This window comes from Seriola aureovittata, chromosome 7, assembly GCF_021018895.1.
Source record: "Seriola aureovittata isolate HTS-2021-v1 ecotype China chromosome 7, ASM2101889v1, whole genome shotgun sequence".
Taxonomy (NCBI): domain Eukaryota; kingdom Metazoa; phylum Chordata; class Actinopteri; order Carangiformes; family Carangidae; genus Seriola; species Seriola aureovittata.
The window spans coordinates 28,257,571-28,278,624 of NC_079370.1; the positions used below are offsets into that span (position 1 = coordinate 28,257,571).

The 21,054-nt window shown below is 40.2% G+C and overlaps 1 protein-coding gene across 1 annotated transcript in view; it reads right to left on the reverse strand.

Moving 5' to 3' along the window:
• The window catches only part of ascc3 (activating signal cointegrator 1 complex subunit 3), a 162,495-nt gene that overhangs the window by 92,901 nt on the left and 48,540 nt on the right, over positions 1-21,054 (reverse strand). Inside the window, exon 9 of the mRNA XM_056380794.1 lies at positions 4,509-4,712. Coding sequence (XP_056236769.1) covers positions 4,509-4,712 — 204 coding nt within the window. The remainder of the gene's footprint in view (positions 1-4,508; positions 4,713-21,054) is intronic.

Sequence of the window (21,054 nt, forward strand, 5' to 3'; positions counted from 1 at the left end):
AAATTGACATGTGGACTGTAAAATGAGAAGTTTGGTCCTGTGTTTGCTTTGGGGCTGGCATGGTCAGCTCAGACTATGCTATGCTATGCTATCAACAGAATAGCAAGCATATAGAGTAGCTTCTCTAGTTTCATACGACACCCAGCACAGTGGGGTGGAGAGAGCGGATTGAGAGAGAGCATGTACTGTCGTGTTTCAGTTTACATTGAGAGGTTACTTATTTTGAAACAGAAATATTGAAATTATTTTATTGCCAAACAAATATTCTAAACCCTCTTGGACTGTTGTTCAATCAACTTTCTGCAGCCAATTATTTATCGCACTGTTCTGTCGGACCCGGTACTGGGCCCAGCGAGCTTAAGAGCTTCATATTAAATTTAATTTGCCTGTCACAATGTTTAACATATATAACCACATATAACCATGATTGCAATACATGTGCACACACACATTGTAATAAAGCTGCTTGTCGTGTGTAGGAGCAGCTGTGATTTAAGAGCAGAGGAGATGACAGACAGACAGAACACATCATTTAGTTCAGTTTCTGATCCTGCTGCTTTTTATGGCGGTAAATAGAACGTCTGAAGTCAATGAGGGAGAGAAGCAATAAAACGCAACACACTCGCTTTTTTGGTCACTCTTCTTCCTCTCTCGCTCATAGGGTAATAATCGGACTAAGGTTAAGATCACACAACCCTAATTGTTTGTGAATGAAAAGGGGTGCAATCTCAGACATGTTAATGTGAAAGAATGTTGATGCAGAGGTACCGTGTGACACCATTCACTCCACTGTTGCAAGACTGCATGATTAGCATCCTAATGCTTTTGTAGCCATTACAGGGAACTGGATAATGTCCCGCTGGACAAAACATTGCCAACATTTTCCAGTAAGTTAACCGCCTCACTATAAAATGCTAAAGCTAAGCATAACCCCAGATCTGATCACAACCTGGTCCTGACACCAGAAAGTATGTTCCTCTGGTTCAATGGCAGCCTGTATCCAATATGACTGTTAAGAGGTGGACTCAGGGGGCTAGGGAAGCACTGCAGGACTGCTTTTAGGAACGGCTGTGGCTCAGGACGTAGAGTGGGTCGTCCACTAATTAGAAGGTCGGTGGTTCGATACCCAGCTCCTTTAGGCCGCATATTCATAGGCAAGATACTGAACCCCACATTGCTCCTGATGGCTGTTCCATTAGTGTATGACTGTGTGTATGAGTGTGATATATGAATGTGAGTAAATGAGTGAATTGAATTGGGTCAGTAAGACTAGAAAAACGCTATAAGCAATTTACCATTTACGATTTGAGTCTACAGACTCCAGACCACAGACTGTGCTTTGTGAGCAACACGGGGAGGACATCAACAGCATGACAGACGTGTATGCTGCTGCCCGAACAACAAGTACTTTGAAGAAATTACTTTGTAATAAGAAGAAGAGTTTGGAGACAGGTCAGGTCTGGAGAGAGGGGAGAACTGAGGAGGGTACTGCCTGACCCAACAGGGAATCTGTGGAAGTGGAAGGTCTCCTACAACAACACGAGGGATGTGTTGGCCGGAATGACGGAACTCACTGGGTTCAAGGTGAGGGACAGACGGCCACAGGGCAGGCTGGAGAGAGCAAATGAGTTTGTTTGTTCAGCAGCTCTCTTCTCCACCACACACCACTCCCAGGCCTCCACACACTCCCACTGCCCATGGAGCTCTGTGGAACAAAGCCCTCCACCCTTGACAAGCACCCTGACTGTGACTATTGGGCAGGTTAGGAGACAGCCTGGAGAGACTCCACCAAGTCAAAGCTGCAGTCCCTATCGGTATCAACCCCAGGGTTCTGTGGACCTGTACCAGCCAGCTGTCTGCTATCCTGAGTCACCTCTTCAAGATGAGCCTGAACCAGGAGAAGATACCGGTGCTGAGGACAACCCCCTGCCTGTCTCCTGTTCCCAAGAACGATCGACCAGCTGCCCTCACATCTCCTTTCATTAAGGTGCAGGAGAAGATGGTCTTCGACCCTCCGCAGTTTGCTTACCAACATCATCTGAGAGTGGATGATAGCATCACCTACCAGCTGCAGCAAGCCCACTCAAACTTGATCGCATTCTTTGATTCTCCAGTGCATTCAACACCATCCGCCACTGATACTGAGAAAAAGCTGCAAACAATGGGGGTTGACATATCCACCATTTCCTGGATCACCAACAACCTGACAGACAGCAGTTTGTCCCACTGGGCAAAGCTCTGTCTGATTGGGTGATGAGTAGTACACAAGCATCACCTTGAATACCTCAGACTTTCAGTGTAACTCTGGCTTATGCCACTTGTAGAATGACTCAGTGGTTGGGTGTGTAAGTGATGGGCCAGAGGAGGAGTAGAAAGAACTGGTAGATGATTTTGTGGGGTGATCTGGAAGGACTCCTCTGTTTATGAACGAGGCCAAGACCAGAGAGATTGTGATCGACTTCAGAAGGAAGGACCACTACACAACCGCTGTATATTCTGGGGAAGGATGTCGATGTGGTGGGGGACCACGTACCTGGACATCTACACTGACAACAGACTGAACTGTAGTCTGCTGGGGGAGCAGCATCAGAAGCGGCTATACAACAGACTGAATAAATTGATCAGGAAGGCTGGCTCCGTAACTGGCCGCAAACCAGACAGCTTTGAAGTTGTGGTGAATAGTCCTGAAGACCTCTGCAGCTTCTGGACAGGCAGCAGAGCACTTTTTCTAACAGACTGTTACAGCTCAAGGACAGCTCTTTAGACTTGTCCACCTCTTTTTGACTCAGAACTCTCAGAACTGTCAGCATCATAGCTTCCTCTTCAGCTAAACTCTGCTCTGTACAATTTTGCACATTATGTTCTGTAATTTTTTTTTTTTTCACAGCTGGTGTACGACTGTGGAAAAATGAAAGGTGCATTGTTGATCATTCATTGTTTTAGCCTTTAATGTTCAAAATTTTAGTCAGTGTTTCAACCAGGGTAGGAATTTGCCCCTCCCTCCGGCCGTGATGCCCTGAAAAACATTGTATGGCCCACGGCCACCTTGGCCTTTGTGGACATGCTACTGTCAACTAAGTAGTTAACTGTCTGCTCTGGTCACCAGCAACACTGCGTGCTCTCTCTCTCTCTCTCTTTCTCTCTCTCTCTCTCTCTCTCTCTCCCTCTCTCCATACACAACCTGATCTATTCCTGAAAGGAGCTGCTCTCCTCCTGTAACAATATTCTGTCTCAAACTTCTCTAACTCACTGCAGATCTCAGACAGAGATGATAAGTCAGTGTAATTTGCTCGCTTTGTTTACTTGTTACAGCTGCCTCTTAATGCTTAATACACAAGTTTAGTTTCCACACACATCTGTGCATGTGTATAATGCTGTAATATCATAACAGGCTGCTGTCCTCTCAGCTGCTTCTAACAGGACATGGTCACGCCCACGAAAATCAAAGGAACAATAGAAACAAAAGCTGCTAGTCAAGCTAGCTTTCAGAGTCAATACCCTGCTGCCACCACAAGAGGGCAGTAAATGACGTGATGAATGCAAACAGGCATGAGATCCTTAATGGGACAGAACGCTATTCTGAGATCATGAGGAGAGAGATCACTTCCACCTCAGCATCTTTCTAATTGGTGTCCAATTTACCTTCTAACTGGTCAAGTACCGTACTGACACCACTGAGTAAAATATTTGAACTTTACTGGGCAAAATGATTTATGCGAGTTTGACACTTGAAGAATGACATTCATCTACTGAAAGTGATAACTTCTGAAATTAAATACATTTACATTTATATTTAAAATTATATTAAAAAGTAAATTATTTATTATTTTCATGTCATTTGTGTTATTTTCTTGTTTTTTTTAGTTATTTATTTGTAGGCATCAAATCACTCAATGGCTCCTGAAATTACGAAATTCCTGGCCTTGGTTCAACGCTATAGAATAGTTCATATAACCATAAGAAAAGGAATAAAAACAAACTATTACTGCCCCCCATTGAGTTTAAATAACAAAAAGCTAAACAAATCCGCCAAAAAGACAGATCCTTTTGAAGGAAACATAATCCAGTAAATTCAGCTGTCCTTGACATAAATTATCAGAAAGCACCCATTTAAATGGTGCCTGTAATTTCAGCATCCAAAGCTCCAAGGATCAGATCTGAATCGCTGCATGGGGTGTGTGAATCTCAGCAAGGAGCATGCCTAATCGCCATGAGGCATGTTGAGAATCTCTGTGGTGGAATAACACTGGAAGCATTAAGCAGTTATCGCAGACAGTCTAAGACATTACACACAAGTTCTTCTCAGTTCTGACTGTGGTTTTGTTGGCAGCAAGTCAGACATATTAGAGTCAGTCCAGGTAAAAGACTTCGACAAACTTTAATATGTAGTGTATGTACAAACTGTATCACATCCATCATGGCAGCGATAAGCCAGCCTATATTTTCCTTTAGTTTGTGAATTTGTGTGTGTGTGTGTGTGTGTGTGTGTGTGTGTGTCACAGTCAGACCTTGAACTCATCCTTCCTGATGACGCCGCCCGGCTGCAGATGCTGACGGATCTCGTGAAGAACAGTAAGCATGGCAATGTTAGTCTTGCCAGCACCAGTTGGAGCACAGATCAGAAGGTTTTCGTTGGTATTATAGGCTGTCTCAAACACCATGGACTGAATCCTGTTCAGACGCTTCATCCCCTTGAACACCAGCTGACCGATCTGAGCAAACAAAACACAGGAAGGAAAGGGTTTACACATCATAACAATATACTTATCATACAATTTTCTGTATGCTTTTCATAAACAAATATCATGTGAACTGTCCTATAATAATTAAGGATATTGACAAGTAATACATCTTGATTTATAGTTTCTATTTGAATACAAATCCAACTGAGAAATAAAGCAAAATGCAATACAAATTGTTTTATGTTTTTCCTTTAAATAGCTGGATGTAAAAATTAAATGGAAAGCACGTTGTATACATTCTATAAAAATAATACTTTTTAAAATAATTAAAAGTAATGTGTTTTTATTTATAAAATAAGAATGTGCTCCCCCTTTAATTTAATTGAATTCTTTAATTTCACTTCATTTATATCATCCATGTACCATATGTATAACAACTAATTAAGAAATATCAGAAAATAGGGAGAATGACCATCACAAGTACCCAGAGCCCAGTGTGATGTCACCAAACTGACACAAAGACTTAACACAAATATATTTTATACACCGTCTCTTTAGACAAAGACAAGCAGGAAACATATGATGTTTGAACCTGCGCATATTTGGTATTTTCCATTCCTTTCCAAACTGACTTGAAAAATTAACTGTTTATCAAAAGTGTTCCTGATGAATTTACTGTCAAACAAATGATTGTTTCAGCTCTAAATATGTAGCGTTATTACAGTAAGCGTTATTAATCAATCATTAGCTTTCTGAATACATTAATAAGAATTCTGTCAATCACCTGAACGCTCTGCCACACTCATAACTAGACGTGGGCATGATTAATCGATGATCGATAATTGATCGTTAAGAATTTTGTCGATCACGTGGAATCCAATCCAAGTGTTGAAGCAATGCAATGAATTTCACTACGTGGCAGCAACCGGCCGGGGTGCAATTTCAATTTTCAACAGAGAAAAATGTGGGCTGCCGTAGGCATCGCAGGCAAACATGAAGGGAGCAAGGCGAAAGTTTGTTGTGGGAACATTTGGAGCTAAAAAGTAATGAAGCTCATTGTAAACATTGCAATGCCGTGTTTAAGCGCCTTAGCTTTGGTTTGTTATTTGTGAAGAGGCTTGGCTCAGAGCCTCGGGCTCCCACTGCCTTCAGGAGCGCCGCGTATCTTTTTTGTTCTGTTAAATAGTTAAAGAAATTAAACTTTAACTGCCATGTTTAAGAGGATTGTTGCTGGACTATAATTTCTTCTTGGAATAAAGAGGAAAAAGATTCTTTCTTTAGTATTTTCTGCCATAGGCATTTTTTAATTAAAAAAATTAATAATGAATCGATAATTGATAGTTAGTTTTCTCATGATAGAATAAGGAAATTTCTTCAAGTGTCCATCCCTACTCATAACTATAACATAGTCTCCATCAGGGAATATGTCAATATGGCAGTAAAGGCTATTTTAGTTTGTAATGAATACATTTTCAATATGTTTATTCATATAATTTCATTTGTCCCAGGTCTAATCATACCACTGCAGAATTTTAAAATACAGCCGCCCTCACAAGAGCTCACAACACCAGTGACACAGTCTCTGACACACTTCACAGTATGACAGGTGTCCATCTGAAGGACCTGCACACACATCTGCATTTGTAGAACAGCCAATAGGAACATTCTCTCTCTGAAAACACCTGTGATAGCTCAAAGTCTCCTTTGGCAGGATAGATTTTCTAAAGCCTGAAAACAGACCAAGAGGAAGTGCAGATGTCTAGTTTGCTCTCAGGCCCTTTTGAATAACAATGTGCTGAAAGGTGATTATGGAATATTTGCCCATTGATGCCAAAAAAGACTTCCTACCCCAGCTTTAAAAGACACACTTCCTGTTGTGTAAGTCACCTGTAAACCAAATGAAAATGTCCAGATTTGAAGGCACAACAAAAAACAGGCAGCGATCAGTGTCATTGTTGATTGGCAGTCGGGGAGCCAAAACAGTATTGGTTGTGCAGTTGCCCTTGGCAACAACATTTGTCAAGCACTTAGTGCAGGTTCCCCACTGGCAACAGAAACACACTGTAGAATCTTCTGAGATGAAATATGGGCAGGTGATCAGTTACAGTGTGGTCATGGACTGAGCTTCTGTGTATGAGAGAGTGGAGCACCAAAAAGCATGAAGGAAGAGAAAATGTGTGTGGTGGGATCAGCTGTCACTCAACCTGCTCTCCGTCTGCCTTCACTATGGCAACAGAGTGTGGGTGACGGCCCTCAATCTCACACTGCCTCTGATAAGTGGAGAAATGGCCACCCCCTTCCAAAACACACACACACATATGCACACACGCACGCACACACACAGATACATGCAGACAGGCGCAAACACAATGAAACACTGTGCACATGCAGCAGATGGAAACATCCAGCTGTTGCACAGGTGAGTCGTGTCCTTCTGGAACAGAACAACACATTTAAAAACCACATGAAAATCGGACTATGTTTTGTTCATGTCGTGGACGGAGAGTTCAGGAACGTTTTGAGCAGGATTTAGAATCCTCTCTTCAGATTTTCAGAACAATGAATAATGACAATGATTCAAACAGATATTTAAAATAAAAAAATAATACAAGTACGGTTCATAGTTCAACGGACACTGTTCACTGCAGCTCACAGCATGAAGGCTCCTCTGGCAGTGAGAATGACTCTGATGTTTTTATTTTTAGAAAACAATAAGAAACATGGTTATGAAATACAAATAAACTACTGATTAATACTGACTATATGAAACAACTGAAGTGGTGTTTTTATCATTCAATCTTTACATGGTATGTTTGATTTCTATGATTTCTATTTTTTATTTTATCGTGTAAATTCTCAAGCATACTGTGAACGTATTAATGTATTGTGAATACAGAAAATAATGTCTAGTGTTTTGTGTTTGTACATGCACAGGTGAGCTGCAGGTAAATTGGCAATAAATTTTACTACAGTGGAGGGAATGAGGGAATCGTATGAACAATCTGAAAAATAATTCAGGCTGAACAATAACATGAAGAGCTGCACAACAAAAGTATTTATTATATTTCTGAGATTTTGACAAAATATATTTTGAGTTTGAATTGTGTTTCCATCAGCTGCTTTAATGACAAGATGTTAAAGAGATTTTTTTTTAATTAATTCAATCTGAGGACTTACACCTGATATTTTTGGTCTTTATTGCATTGTATTTGATAAATTTGTTTCCAATATCTTGTATTGCAACTTCTGTTTATTGATTTATGTTCATTGAAAAAAATATAAAACTGGTAGAGGGAACGTATAAATGTTTAATCCTGATTTACTGAAATTAAGCTCTGAAAAATTAGCATGACCGCCACTGAGATTAAAGCCAAGTAACAGTGTAATTGAGAGACTAATCATGTGACATACAATAGAGGTCACTGTAGTTCCAGGTGTGTTCTCTACCTCCTCCATCCTCCTTTTACCCTCTCTCTGCTTCCTCTGCTTTCCACCTTTCTCCCAATAAGGTCGGTTCAGGATGCCTTAAGCTTAGACAGCAGTATTATTTATTCAAGGATTCATTAGAAGTATGTCATCACTTTCCACTTCCCCTCGTTTCGCTCCAACACTCATAGAAAGAAATAATTAAACAGTGCATGTCAGGCAAGGATATGCAGGGTGCTGTTCGGAAGCTGGCCCCGCAGTCCAGCAGGAGGAAGAGGTTATTAATGCATCAAAGAGCAACTTTATTAGAGTTCATTTAAACTGAAGGGAATGAAGGGTGGCTGTGGTTTCAGCTAGGTGCTGCATGGAGCCAGGGAGCGTCTGATAAACGACCACCCGTGTCTACAGTCATTTCAGAGAGCATTTAGACGCCTTCACTTTTCATGTTGATTTAATTTTGAATTTGTAAAACTGCCATTTACAAACATATTCAGACCTTTAATTCAGTACTTTGTAGAAGCCTTGGCTCCAGGTACAGCTCTGAGTCTTCTTGGTTAGTCTCTACAAGCTTTACACACCTGGGTTTGGACAGTTTGTCCCATTCTTCCTGGCAGATCCTCTCAGGCTCTGTCAGACTGAATTGGAAGCATCTGTGAACTGCCAACTTCAGCTCCAGGTTGTTCCATTGAGTTTTGTTCCACTACTGTACAGTCTAACTATTGAGACTCTCGCAGAGGAAGAATCCATGATGATCTTAAGGGTATCCAATTTGGAACAGGAACTCATATATGCAGATGATATTTTGCTGTCTCAGGCCGAGGAATCTCTAAATTTTTTACATGCATTACAGGCAAAAATCAAGTTAAGAGGTCTCTTAATGGTTTGTCTTATGTCAATATATACATTATACATTTCCCCCTGATGTGTGGGACCTGTTAATTAAATATGACCTGAAGAACCTGAACATATGGTATGTGATGGAAGATGGCATGTAATGGAAAAAATAAAAACGGTGACATTTACCAGAAAAGCTGCACTTTTGCAAAATAGAATTGCGCACTATATTATTTACCAGCTTTACTGGAATTATGTTGGAGAAAATGTGGACAAATATGTGATCACACGCGTGTGTGTGTTTTAGGTCTGTCCAATAATTCAAGGGTTCTGGAAAAGTGTTAAAGGAAAAAATGAAGCCGAACCTAAAGACAGTATGGAAATATATAATGTGGATTTAGATTGCAAAGAAAATGAGCAATGAATTGAAAAGATACAAAAGGACCAACCAAACAAAATAATGTAGGGTCAAATCAACAGAACAGACTGTGAGGAAATCCACTTTACAGCAATGATACAGCTCATCATAGAACTCACAGCAGCTACAATGAATAAGAAGACTGGTGATAAGTAAAAGCACCTGTCCTTCATGATCAACAGTGAATGCTGATTAAATGGTGCTCCTAGACTTGGGCAGGTCCTCCCAAAATTTTATGTTAGCTCCAAGTGGAAAAAGTCTATAGTCCTGAGCTCAGTTTATTTGTGATAAATGCCACTTAATTAATCATTGATGGCTCTTAACTGATGTACTTGGAGCATTACTCAACTGCCACATTTGGCCAAAAATCCGCCCAGCTACTTGCTGTTTGAACACAGTCAAGCTAACAGTTTTCAAAAAGACCAAATATACCTTAATAACTCCACACACACTGCTGTCACTAACTCCACCCCTTTCATGACTGAACAAGTGAAGGTACAGAATGAATGTTACTTCCTAATGACTGCAGGGTCTTTTCTACCCTCTCTGAACAGTGAGAGATGGCGATTCCAGTCTCCTCCTGTCTACCAAATTATTTCTCCCTAGGCCAAGTCCACTGAGCTCCTACTTATACATATTCATTCTTGAATTATGGACCACTGAGCTACATCCTATTTTGTGAGGCTTCTGCACACTCATTCCTGTGTCTCTGCGGTGACCAGAGAGCCACAACAATCACTTGAGCGGCTGGCTCTCATTTTGATTTATCGACTTTGTCTGTTTGTAACGAAAAGCCAGTGTCCCTACACTACTTGAACATGCTAATTCATGCAAATGTATTCTTGCCCCAGTATTCACCTTGAGGTAAAGCACACATGTTGTAAACAGAAACTTGCCATCATTTAATGATCTTTGGAAATCTTCAGTGATTTTTTTATTCTCTCCTTAAAACCTCTATTGCTTTATTGTTATGTTAATGTATGCACACACGTCTTCCAATTGGAGATCCAGCTGTGGCTGCCCAAACTTGTCTCGAGGGTGTGGTGTCAGTGTTGTGGGAAGGTAGTTACTGTACTACAATGGGCATTATGCAGCTGTTATCATATAAGACAAACCCTGCTTTACCAAAACCTTGATGAGCAAGAATTTCAGGTGCCAAGGAACCTCAGGGTAAAACTGTGCTAATTCTGCCCAGCTTTGCAATGGCCCTAAGGTGCTATTCCTATGTAATGGAAGTAAGTGGGGCTCATTACTTTCAGTTTTTATTGAAAATAAAAAATAGGGAATTCATCAACATGTATTTTGAATATTAAAACTGATATAAATTAGAGAAAAATAAAAGAAAAACTAGAGTAGAGAAATACCACTGGCAGCATTTATTCTTTAATGACTTGATGGGATTTTGCACATATTATACTGCATTATATGGTACAGTCCTCCTCTTCCATTGTATGTACAGAAAAGTCAAAATAACATGAATACGTCACAATGGTGGCGTCTGGCAGGACTTTCTAAATCAGGAAAATGTGAAACAAGCACATTATTATTCAGAGCTTTAATGCTGTTTAACAGTCAGGTTTAGACCACATTACTGAGCTGATCAGTCAGTCAGTGACCAGGCTTTGTCTCTATCACATTAAGTCATACAAAGAGAAGGAAGACCATGAGCCAGAAAGTCAAACTGACATCACCAGGCAAGATTCCAAGTTAATTAAGTTGACATGAGATGAGAGTTTATGAAGCAGAAATTCAAAGGGAGCAAATCCAGAGCCAACAGGTACACTGGTCCTCTTTTCCCCAAAAACAGCACTCAAGTGCAGGACTCTATTTTTGTTACAATCAGATCCAGTGTTTCACCTTTTTAACATCCATATGATGTTTTTATATAATACAGACATTTGATGACTGAAATAATCATCAACACCATGACTGAGTGTTTCCACCTTGAACTGCAGTGAACCAATGACAGTCTCATAAACACAGATTCAGACAGGTAGGGTTTCATACGTGACAAACCTAAGGAACCAATCCTGTCAACTTGTGGGGACGGGGGGCGGGGCTAGATAAACCTGAAACATTGTCAGTACGGAGGGAGGGTTAGAATTAGCACAACCACCGACACTGTGTCATCCACTGCCAGTTACAAGCTAACAAACAACATAAACAAATACAAGATGCTAACTACGCTAACCGCTCTGATCCGTCTGCTAGTCTCTGGTTCTGGTCTCAGACTCCTCATCTGAGTCTGGGTCTGACTGAGACTCAAACATGTGGCTGAGTCTCTCTGATGTTTCCTCCTCTAACCATCTTGATGCTCTCTGCTCTTTCACCTGTCCACCTGGAGCAGCAGGTGGTGGGCGGGGCACAAGGTCTGATCCAGATTTCTCAATCTCAATTTTTTTTCACTACTTTATGTGTAAACCATGTTAAACTAAATATGAATCACAGTGGGGCTGGGTATTGCCACTGATTTCCTGAATCATTTCAATTCATCAGTTACGGACTTGTGTCGAGCATATGACGCCACATTGGAAACATCCATTCAGAGGAGAAGCTGCAGTGCAGGCAGAGGTCAAGCTAAGCTAACAGACTAGGCTATGAAAACGTAGCTAAGCTAGCTTTCATTTCCAGCAGCACAAGCTGTCCAAGTGTAACAGACTGACTGTAAATGCATCACAAATGAAGAAACTGCCAGAAGAGTGAATAATGAATGAAAGGTTGTTTTCTGTCTTTTCATCTTTACTAATTAACAATTTAATTCACCGAGCAGCTCGGAGGCGACCGCCAGCTACCAGACACGTGGAATGTGGAATGTTTTCTTGCGTGTTACGAAATGCATGATTGACGTTTGGAAATCAATCAATGCACCTTAAATGTCAACATGACAACTTTGACCATTTTATTTGTTTTTATAAGCTCTCTACATGACATACACTTTAGTGATCGGATCTTCAAGCACAGTAGATACATTTCAACTGGATTCTGCAAATTGCACATATTTTATTTCATCACTTGGAGAAAAAAAAGTGGCGGAGCATCGTTGCAGTGGCTCCAGCAGTTTCTACACCTACGCCCGCCTGACGATGTCATTGTCATTGTGACAGCTTCACACATCCACAGGACAGTGTAAAAGAAGCATATTAAAAGATTAATCTCAGGTTTTATTAATCGATATCAGATCGATTTTAATCGGAGAATCATTTTTTTCAACCCAGCACTAAATCATAGCAGAGATTTTAACATAGTTTAAAAAATGTCTGGAGAGGAAGTTTAAGTCAAAGACCAAACCCACTAAACATGGATCAAAGATGAAAACCATCTTGCGAGAGCCGGGCTATAAACAATCTCGAAGTTGGATCGCTGATAATGATGATAAGTTTTGTTCATTTTTACCTGTTACTGACAGATCTAACAGCTTATCAGCACATCATAGCAGAAATAAAGGTGACAGCAGCCAGTAAGTCTGCAGTTGTTGGCTTGCATGTCAAAGTACAAGCCAGTGAAGAAAGTTCTGGAAACAATGGGAAACTAGAATGGCTACCCTGATGGTTGTATCACTCCACCAACCAGCCAAGTATCAGGAAACATGGCCACAGTCTCTCCTGCCTGAGTTACAGGGTTGAATAATGAACAGAAGTATTTTTACAGAACATTATGATGTCACACTGAAGTTGACCTTTTTACTTTTTGGATATAAATGTCATCACTGTATCACTGTCGTCCACTTATCCTTATAGACATTTGAGTTAAATGTCATAATTAATGAATGTATTTGTGATTTGTGGCCAAAAGCGTGTTTGTGAGGTCACACTGTGAAAGAAGTAGGGCTGGGGCGACACGTCGACATAATGAATTATGTAAATACCTCAATTCAAACAGCGTGCGTTGTTGCATCGCAAGGCGGAAGTAAAATAGCTGTGCTTAGTCATATTTGTTTGTTTTTACCCTCTTAAGCCCAAATTTCATGTTATCTGTAAAGCACCATTGCTGCGCAACTGCGCAGACCTGCGCTAGAGACGTGCCGTTTTTTTCTCCTTAAACTAAACGATCTGCGCTTCCAATCAAGCCCTATTGTCCGTGTGTCATCACTGATTTAGATCGAGACACTAACATTGAAAGTTACTAAATATTTGGAGCAATTTCACTGTTTTTCTGTCACATTGCTGCTTTCTGTCTGTGTGTTTATTGATCGATTCCGATCTGTGCATTCAAAAGAACATGGGTCACCGTGACCTTGAACTTTGACCTCAGGCCACCAAAATCGAATCAGTTCATCTTTGATTCCAAGTGAACGTTTGTGCCAAATTTGAAGAAGTTCCATCAAGGTGTTACTGAGATATAACGTTCACCAAAATGGGATGGACGGACAGACCACCTGAAATCATATTGCTTCCAGCTCTGCCTGCTGCCGGCATGGACACAAAAAATGAATGGAACCGGCGAGAGGCTCCAAGGCTATAGTGAGAGTGAACTCACATTACCCTGCAAAGCTGAGGAAACTGTTGGCAAAAAAATTAACACGATGTCAATCACATGGAAGTGGTTTAGAAATCTTAAAAGTGGCAAAGTGACAGTCTGAAAATAAAACAAATCTTCTCCATCACTTGAAAACGTACTATGGTGTTAAATTAGTCTCAAAACTCAAACACAGAAACCACGTGTACGTGAGAGAAGTTCACAAAACCACCCGCACAAGGAAGCATTTGGTGCACGCACATGGTTTTTATGTGCATCAGCATTTTAAGATATCTTGGTAACAGACCAATGGATTATCAGATAGACACAATGATTTCACTTCACAGACAAAGGTAATATAATAATAATGATAATAATAGACAAATATTTGCAGTGATGGAATTCATCTTGCAATCTTACTACACTCAACTTGAATTGTGGAAAAAATTGAGAGTCGTAGAGTCAAATAAATGGAGTTTCTCACTGTGCTGAAAATGTCATGACAATTTTGTAATTCATTATCACAAAAGCTTTTTAATCATCTTCAGAATCATCTCTGCCGAGTAAAGTTTTACAACATATGCCTATAGTCTGTTTTCTTCTTCATCTTCAGAGGGAAGCGAGAGAGTGTGAGAGTGCACAGAATCAGAACAGGCATGGGTGTGTGGAAAAACAGTGCTCTTTCTTTCTCATGGAAAAAAAGAGAACTAGCAGCCAAGCACAAGCTGATCACAGAATCACAGCTCACCCACCAGGTGGGGGTCCTGTCATGTAATGATAGCACGATTGCTGGGGCAGGAGAAGGCCATTGCAAAGGTTTTATCAGCTGATTAAAAAACAAGGCACTTGCCCCCTTCATGGCAGGACACTGATGTCCCGGAGTCTGTCCACAAGGCTCTAAATCCACTTGACTGTTGTCCTCGCTGGTGAAACATATGTGAGTGTCTGACCTGCAGCTCTTCCATGAGGAGGTCTGGAAGCCAGAAGCTGGTGACTCACAGCTCACCAAGACCATCAAGGCTGCTGTCATCGGCTCTCTGAATGAACCTCACCAAAATGCCATCCCTAGTAGACTGGCTTCATCAGAGATAACAAGGCTGAGGTTGTGACAACCAGATGAATGTCAGAGCGCATCACAAGCTGCTCTCACATTCAGATCTAGTGTAGAAAGACTGTGGTGTTACTTCTTACAGACCAGCAGGCTATTAGAGCCGAACTGAGCAGCTACCTGCTAACTCTGATGCAGACAGTGAGACCAGCCCCCTGGCATTGTGGAAGATCAACTCAACAACATAACCCAGAGCGAGCCTCCTGGCAAGGCGGTACCTGTGCATACCAGCTCACCCTCAGAGCGTGCTTTTAGCACTGGTGGCAATATTGTGTACAGCCACAGGGCAGCTTTAACGCCAGGCACTGTGGGCAGACTAGTTCTTCTGGCAAAACAAAAAACATGATGGGGCAACAAATTATGTGCACTAGGTAAAAGAAGTGGCGTAATAAACTGCACTTGTCTACCTCGAAAACATTTGAAAGATGTAAAAACAGGACACAAAAAAGTTAAAAAATATCATTTATCTTAGAGTTGTACTTAAATGTGCCAAAATACCTCCAGAAACCTTTGAGATGTTTAAAATTCAAGCTAACCTGTTTTGTTAAGGCAGAAAGCCTTAAAATAAATAAATAATTATAAACTATATTCTAAAGTTTAACTAATGAGCCCTCTGGTTTCTACAGGCTTCAGTCATTATCATGATGCTCTTCAAACTGACAGTTTCAATCCCCGTCACTGCAGCTGGATGTTCCCAGCTAAATTCAGCTAAATGCACCCTCCCCCTTAAAAGCAAGTCCCCATCATTTAAAACATGGGAGTAAAAGCTCTGCAGAGCCCAGCTGGCTAATACAGGACCATACACATCTGTGGTCAACCTTTCAGGAGCGGGGTTAAATAAAGTTCCTAATGAGAGCAGCTGTTTGAGCCTCGGGCGGAATCAATCTTTAAAACCCAGGTGGCTCCAGCGAGACCCAGCCATGATACACAGCATTTTCTAGACGATGAGGATACATGGACACTGAGTAATGTGTGGCTGTTTGTGAGAAGAGTGAAAGTTTCTGTATAAAAAAAAATACACAGACTCAGTTATGTGTGTGCTTCTATTAAGTGTAAGCAGTTGTCTCTCCGCAGTACATTCTGTGTGCATAAGAAGGTGCCCATCAGCCCATCTTGGGCCAACCCTGAGTGGGATGGAAACTGACAGGCTCATTAACACAGCAGATACACAGCCTACGGCCATATGGGCGAACTGGGAGGACTGGGAATATCCCGCTCATCCACCAGCCACTTAAAACACACTAATTGGACCCACATAGATTGCACTAATGATTCAACAGCAATAACTAAACACCAGTGTTGTTCATATCCATCAGCCTCCCTGTTTATAGGTTTAATAGTGAAACTGAGATAGCCAGTCTGTCTGTACACACAAGAAGCAACCTTTTTTTTTTTGCGGTGGCTGCTACTTTGTTTTATTGTGTGTTTACTGTATGAGTCACTATACTAGCTTCTAAACTAATTAAATTCCTCTGTGCATCGGTAATGGGAAGCTAAGAGATATAATTGTTGTCATTTTCATGCCATCCTTTTAATTACTTTCTGGTTCCATTTCATTCCATTTGAATTGACAGCCTGATCAACTTTTAATTGCCAGTTTTTGCAAACAGCTTATCAGCCAGCTCCAAGCCTGCATGCAGAGTACTAGATGACCTGGCCAAACACACCCCCACAAACAAAATAACAAACACACACACACACACACACACAAAGTAAATCCCAGAGCCAATCCTAGCTGTCGTCACCGTCATAATGATGCTTCCTAGGGGTGTTAAAAAAAACACTGATATTTTGTCCTGACGTTTGGGATGGACGTCTGTCCATTTTTGGTTTTAGAGGCATTCATAGTTCTTGTTGAAAAGCTTTTATCGCACTTAACGTAACGACCTGTCAACCCCCTCTCCTCTGCTCTGCTCCACTCCTGTGTGTGTGTGTGTGTGTGTGTGTGTGTGTGTGGGAGGGGCTAAGACACGCATGGTGAAACAGAAAGCAGAGGTGCTGTAAATGACAGCGAAAAGCAGAATACACCGGGCTGAAATGAAACATGTGCACATAAATTAGGTAACAAGATAAATAAAATATTGCGTGGCAACATTTCTGGAAAAAAGTTGTTGCTAAAAAAAACACTTTCATTGACTTTTATTATGAAGTAGTAGCAGGAAATGCAGTGTGTGTCAGAGAGCTGAGCACTTGCCACTATCATTCATCAAAACAAGACAATGGTCATTTTCATAATTTTCTACAGCGGATCACTTTGAAATATTGCATGAAAGTCCTTTTGCTGCCCGAGAATTCTGGGAACTGTAGTATTAAACCACAGAAACTACAGGTGTTGCCAAAACAACCTGAACTGAGATCTTCAACACGGCCACTTTAAGCCCAACTCATATAATTAACACCTAAATTAGCAACACCTCAGATTGTTAGTTATGTAATATATAGTAATAAGCATAGCTCTTACTTTTAAAATTGAACTCAAACCTATTTCAATCACTATGGCTTGACTATTTTATTTTATTAATCATGGTTATTTGTTCAGAGTTTGTCATTCTCACGATTCTACAAATGAACTTGTTATTGGAAAAAAAAATCCTAAAGTGGTTCTACCCAGGATCAAATGTTCTGACGTTCTGGAGCTAGAGGGTGGGAGGAGATTTTGATTTATTTGTCATAAAAATACATTATAATGAAGAATTTTTCAATTTCTACTCATAAAGTTTTAGTTTTCCTGATGGTTCCATGAAATTCACCAGTGGAAAGTCACAGTTCATTCTGATTATTATGAGGTTTAAATTTCTGGAAAATCTATTATCATTTTTATGCAATAGATAAAATAACAAGGAAATCTTATACTAAAATGTTACATTTAAGAGGTATATAATTGTTCAGCCTAAAAAAACATTTTGAACAGCCGATTTTCCTACAGGTCATTAAAGTGTCAGATTTATTTGAATCTGAATACAAACATTCATAACAAATGGAGGCACAGACAAAGACACCCTGCTTTAGCAAACTGTGGACAATGACATCACGTCCAGTGTCAAATACACAATTTATGAAATAAGTAAATCTTAATTAATATTACTGTAATATTAGTCTGTCAGGTAGTTTTTACTGTAATATGTTGTTATGTTGTCATTTGATATTTTGTTTGCACACATTATTTATATGATTTATTTTGAAGAATTTTCTTCTATTTGTATTGGCTCTATGGAGGACGTAGGAACTAAGTTTGCGCCTTTGTTGCACAGGGACACTTTAAGTTGTAACAGTTTGCTTCAGAGAAAAACATGAAGTTGAAAGAAAGTGAATTTTTGTACACCATTAAAGTTTAAAGTAAAAGTTGACACACTGCCGTTTTAAATTATTTTTGGTCCATTCATGCAGCCAGCAAGGTAGTTTTAGTTACATGCTTATGTGTCATCGTGTATGTCTATGTTTACTGTAGTTTGTTGTAATGTGAATGTGTGTTTATTTTGTACAGTGTTATCTAATTAGTTCAAGAGTGGTGGCGTTGGTGATGATGGTGTCGTTAGAAATGCAGAAGATGAATAAATCCATCAGTAACAGTGGATCGTGGTGTCGTCTATTTCCTGGAGTGAGTCATCTCAAATAGCAGTATCACATTAGCCCTATAATGACACGCTGAGGGTTTGGCTAGCTAGCCATGTAGCCAGCTACAGTAACTTCTGAGGCAATTTAAACTTTAATGTCCGGTACTAACGTTAATATAAAAATCTAAAAATACTGAAATGATCATACACTCCACACTGCTGTGTGTTGCTCGGCTGTTCTTTATAATCTGACTGAATAAGCTTTTATCAAAATAATAAAACGAAATCAAGATCAGGCACCAAATTTTACATATGAAGTAAAACATAATAAGTATACTTTAATCATAGACTGAAGGAAGCACAATGCAGGCACACTTCTCGGTGGCTGACGGATAAGACATGACATATTGTTGTGTCATTTGACAGTGCTGCCACTCAAACAGACAAGATTGTAAAGATCTGAACTTGAATCCTTCAAAGAAGATTTGAAGACTCACGGCTTCTACTTAACAAGTCTAAGCAAACACACAGAGCCACATGTGTGTGCTGTGGGGGAACCACATCAAATTGGATTAGGAAATGCAATCAAGGTGGATTAATTATGGATGGAGGGCTGTTCACTTCTGCCTCATCTTCGCAGGCCTGTGCTTATACACTGGCTGCTTCCTGCATAGGAAAGGAGAGGGTAAAAGCTGTCAACAGCCAGGAGAATGATGAGTGAGCGTGGTGATGGCAGAACGTACTTGAATGACAACACCTAATACTGTCACGTGAGACTGAAAGCACTAAACAGCAGACCTTCATTTGACACTGTTGACTGCATAATCATCACGTTTTATCACTTGATCAAGTTTGAATGCATCAACCTTCCACTTTAAGTGGTGATGAAAAGAAGGCCGGAGAAGTGACGCCTAAGGCTTTAAATTACTATTTTACCATCATAAAAAAAGATGTGAATCACTGCAATCCATCCACACTCATACCATCATTTTTCAAACAGTAGCCTTTGTTTACCTAAACTGCACAACCAGACCATTATTAGAAACAAGTTTATATATCAATTTATCTCAGCACTTCCTGTTTCACATCACTTTCAAGCAGCTCAAAGAACATAATCCCTCTACATGTCAAACATCTGCAGGAAGTGACAGAACTTAACACCGACTGAAAGTACGGCAAAGTAGAAAATGAAAACACTATTACTGAAAGAGAAACTTGAAGCAGCAGAGGGCTGAGTATGACATGACTTTGTTATATTGATGAATTAGCAATGTAGACACGTACTCTTTAATGCAAATACCTCTTTACCCAATCATGTGCCAACAAGTACATACAACAACACATAAAAGCATGGCGACATGGTGAAGAGGTTCAGTTGTTATTCAGACCAAACATCAGATTTGGATAATGGGGAGGAAATGTGATCTCACAAACTGCTGATCTCCTGGGACTTTCATGCAAAAGTCTCCTGAGATGACAGAATGAAAAAACATCCAGTGAGCAGCAGTTATGGGGGCAAAAACACCTTGTTACTGAGGCCATATCCACACCACTAAATTTTCTTTTTTTAACACATCTCTTTTGCTACGTTTCCTCCTGCCGTCCACACAACTCCTGAGTTTTCCAGCTCCAAAAACAGAGAGTTTTGGAAACATTGCTGGACCTGTTTTATTTTGAAATCTTGATATAAATGGGCTAGAACAGCGGGTTCCAGGAAACTGAGGCGACAGTGGGAACAACAATAGGAAAATATTGCCTGGCTTGACAAATCTCCATTTCTGCTTGATGTCTGAGGAGTTGGTGTAAACTACATGAATCCATGGATCAGCCTTTAATATAAGCCTGTTTTAAATAAAGGCATGGTAAATAAAGGACACCACCACTCCCTTGCTCCAAGTTTCTCTTTCACTCATATTAATGGCAGTCACGTCTACTTTATTTATTCTGTTTTACATTAAAATCTTTTAAAAAACAGTTCAAAGAGCAAAATCCCTCAATTCTTGATGTGAAACAAACATCTGCCTGAAGTGTTGACTTTCGTTGCCACCAATTGAAAAATGGCAAAGTAAAAGCAATATCTATTATTTAGTAATAAAAGAAACTCAGTATGACATGAGTAATGTTGCTGTATCGATGAAACTGGTGGAGCAGAAATGTATGTTATGCTGAATTTACCATGTGAACCACTATGGTACAGGTAACCATCACCATCTTTTACCTGTTCATATTTATTCATGCTGGCTGTTAGTTACTGCCATTACTTGAATACTGGATTTGATTCAAAGAGTTTGCACTATGAGCCATTTACAGTATTTGACACAATGATTGTCTGGCTGAGGGGTAAACAGCAGAGAAAGTTTTAAGTGTCAAGCAGCAGAAAGATATACAGTACAAATTGGGAGGAAGAGTCATTCATTACTTATGCCTTTCAACCCACCCACGCCCAGTACAGCTTTCCTGTAGCAGCCAAAGAGCAAAGCTTTCTGTGTTCCCTAATCCTTTCCCTCTACAGACTCTTTCCCGGTGGGAACTGTCATTCCTCGCAATGTCTTAGCAGCTTGACTGGATTCCTATCAA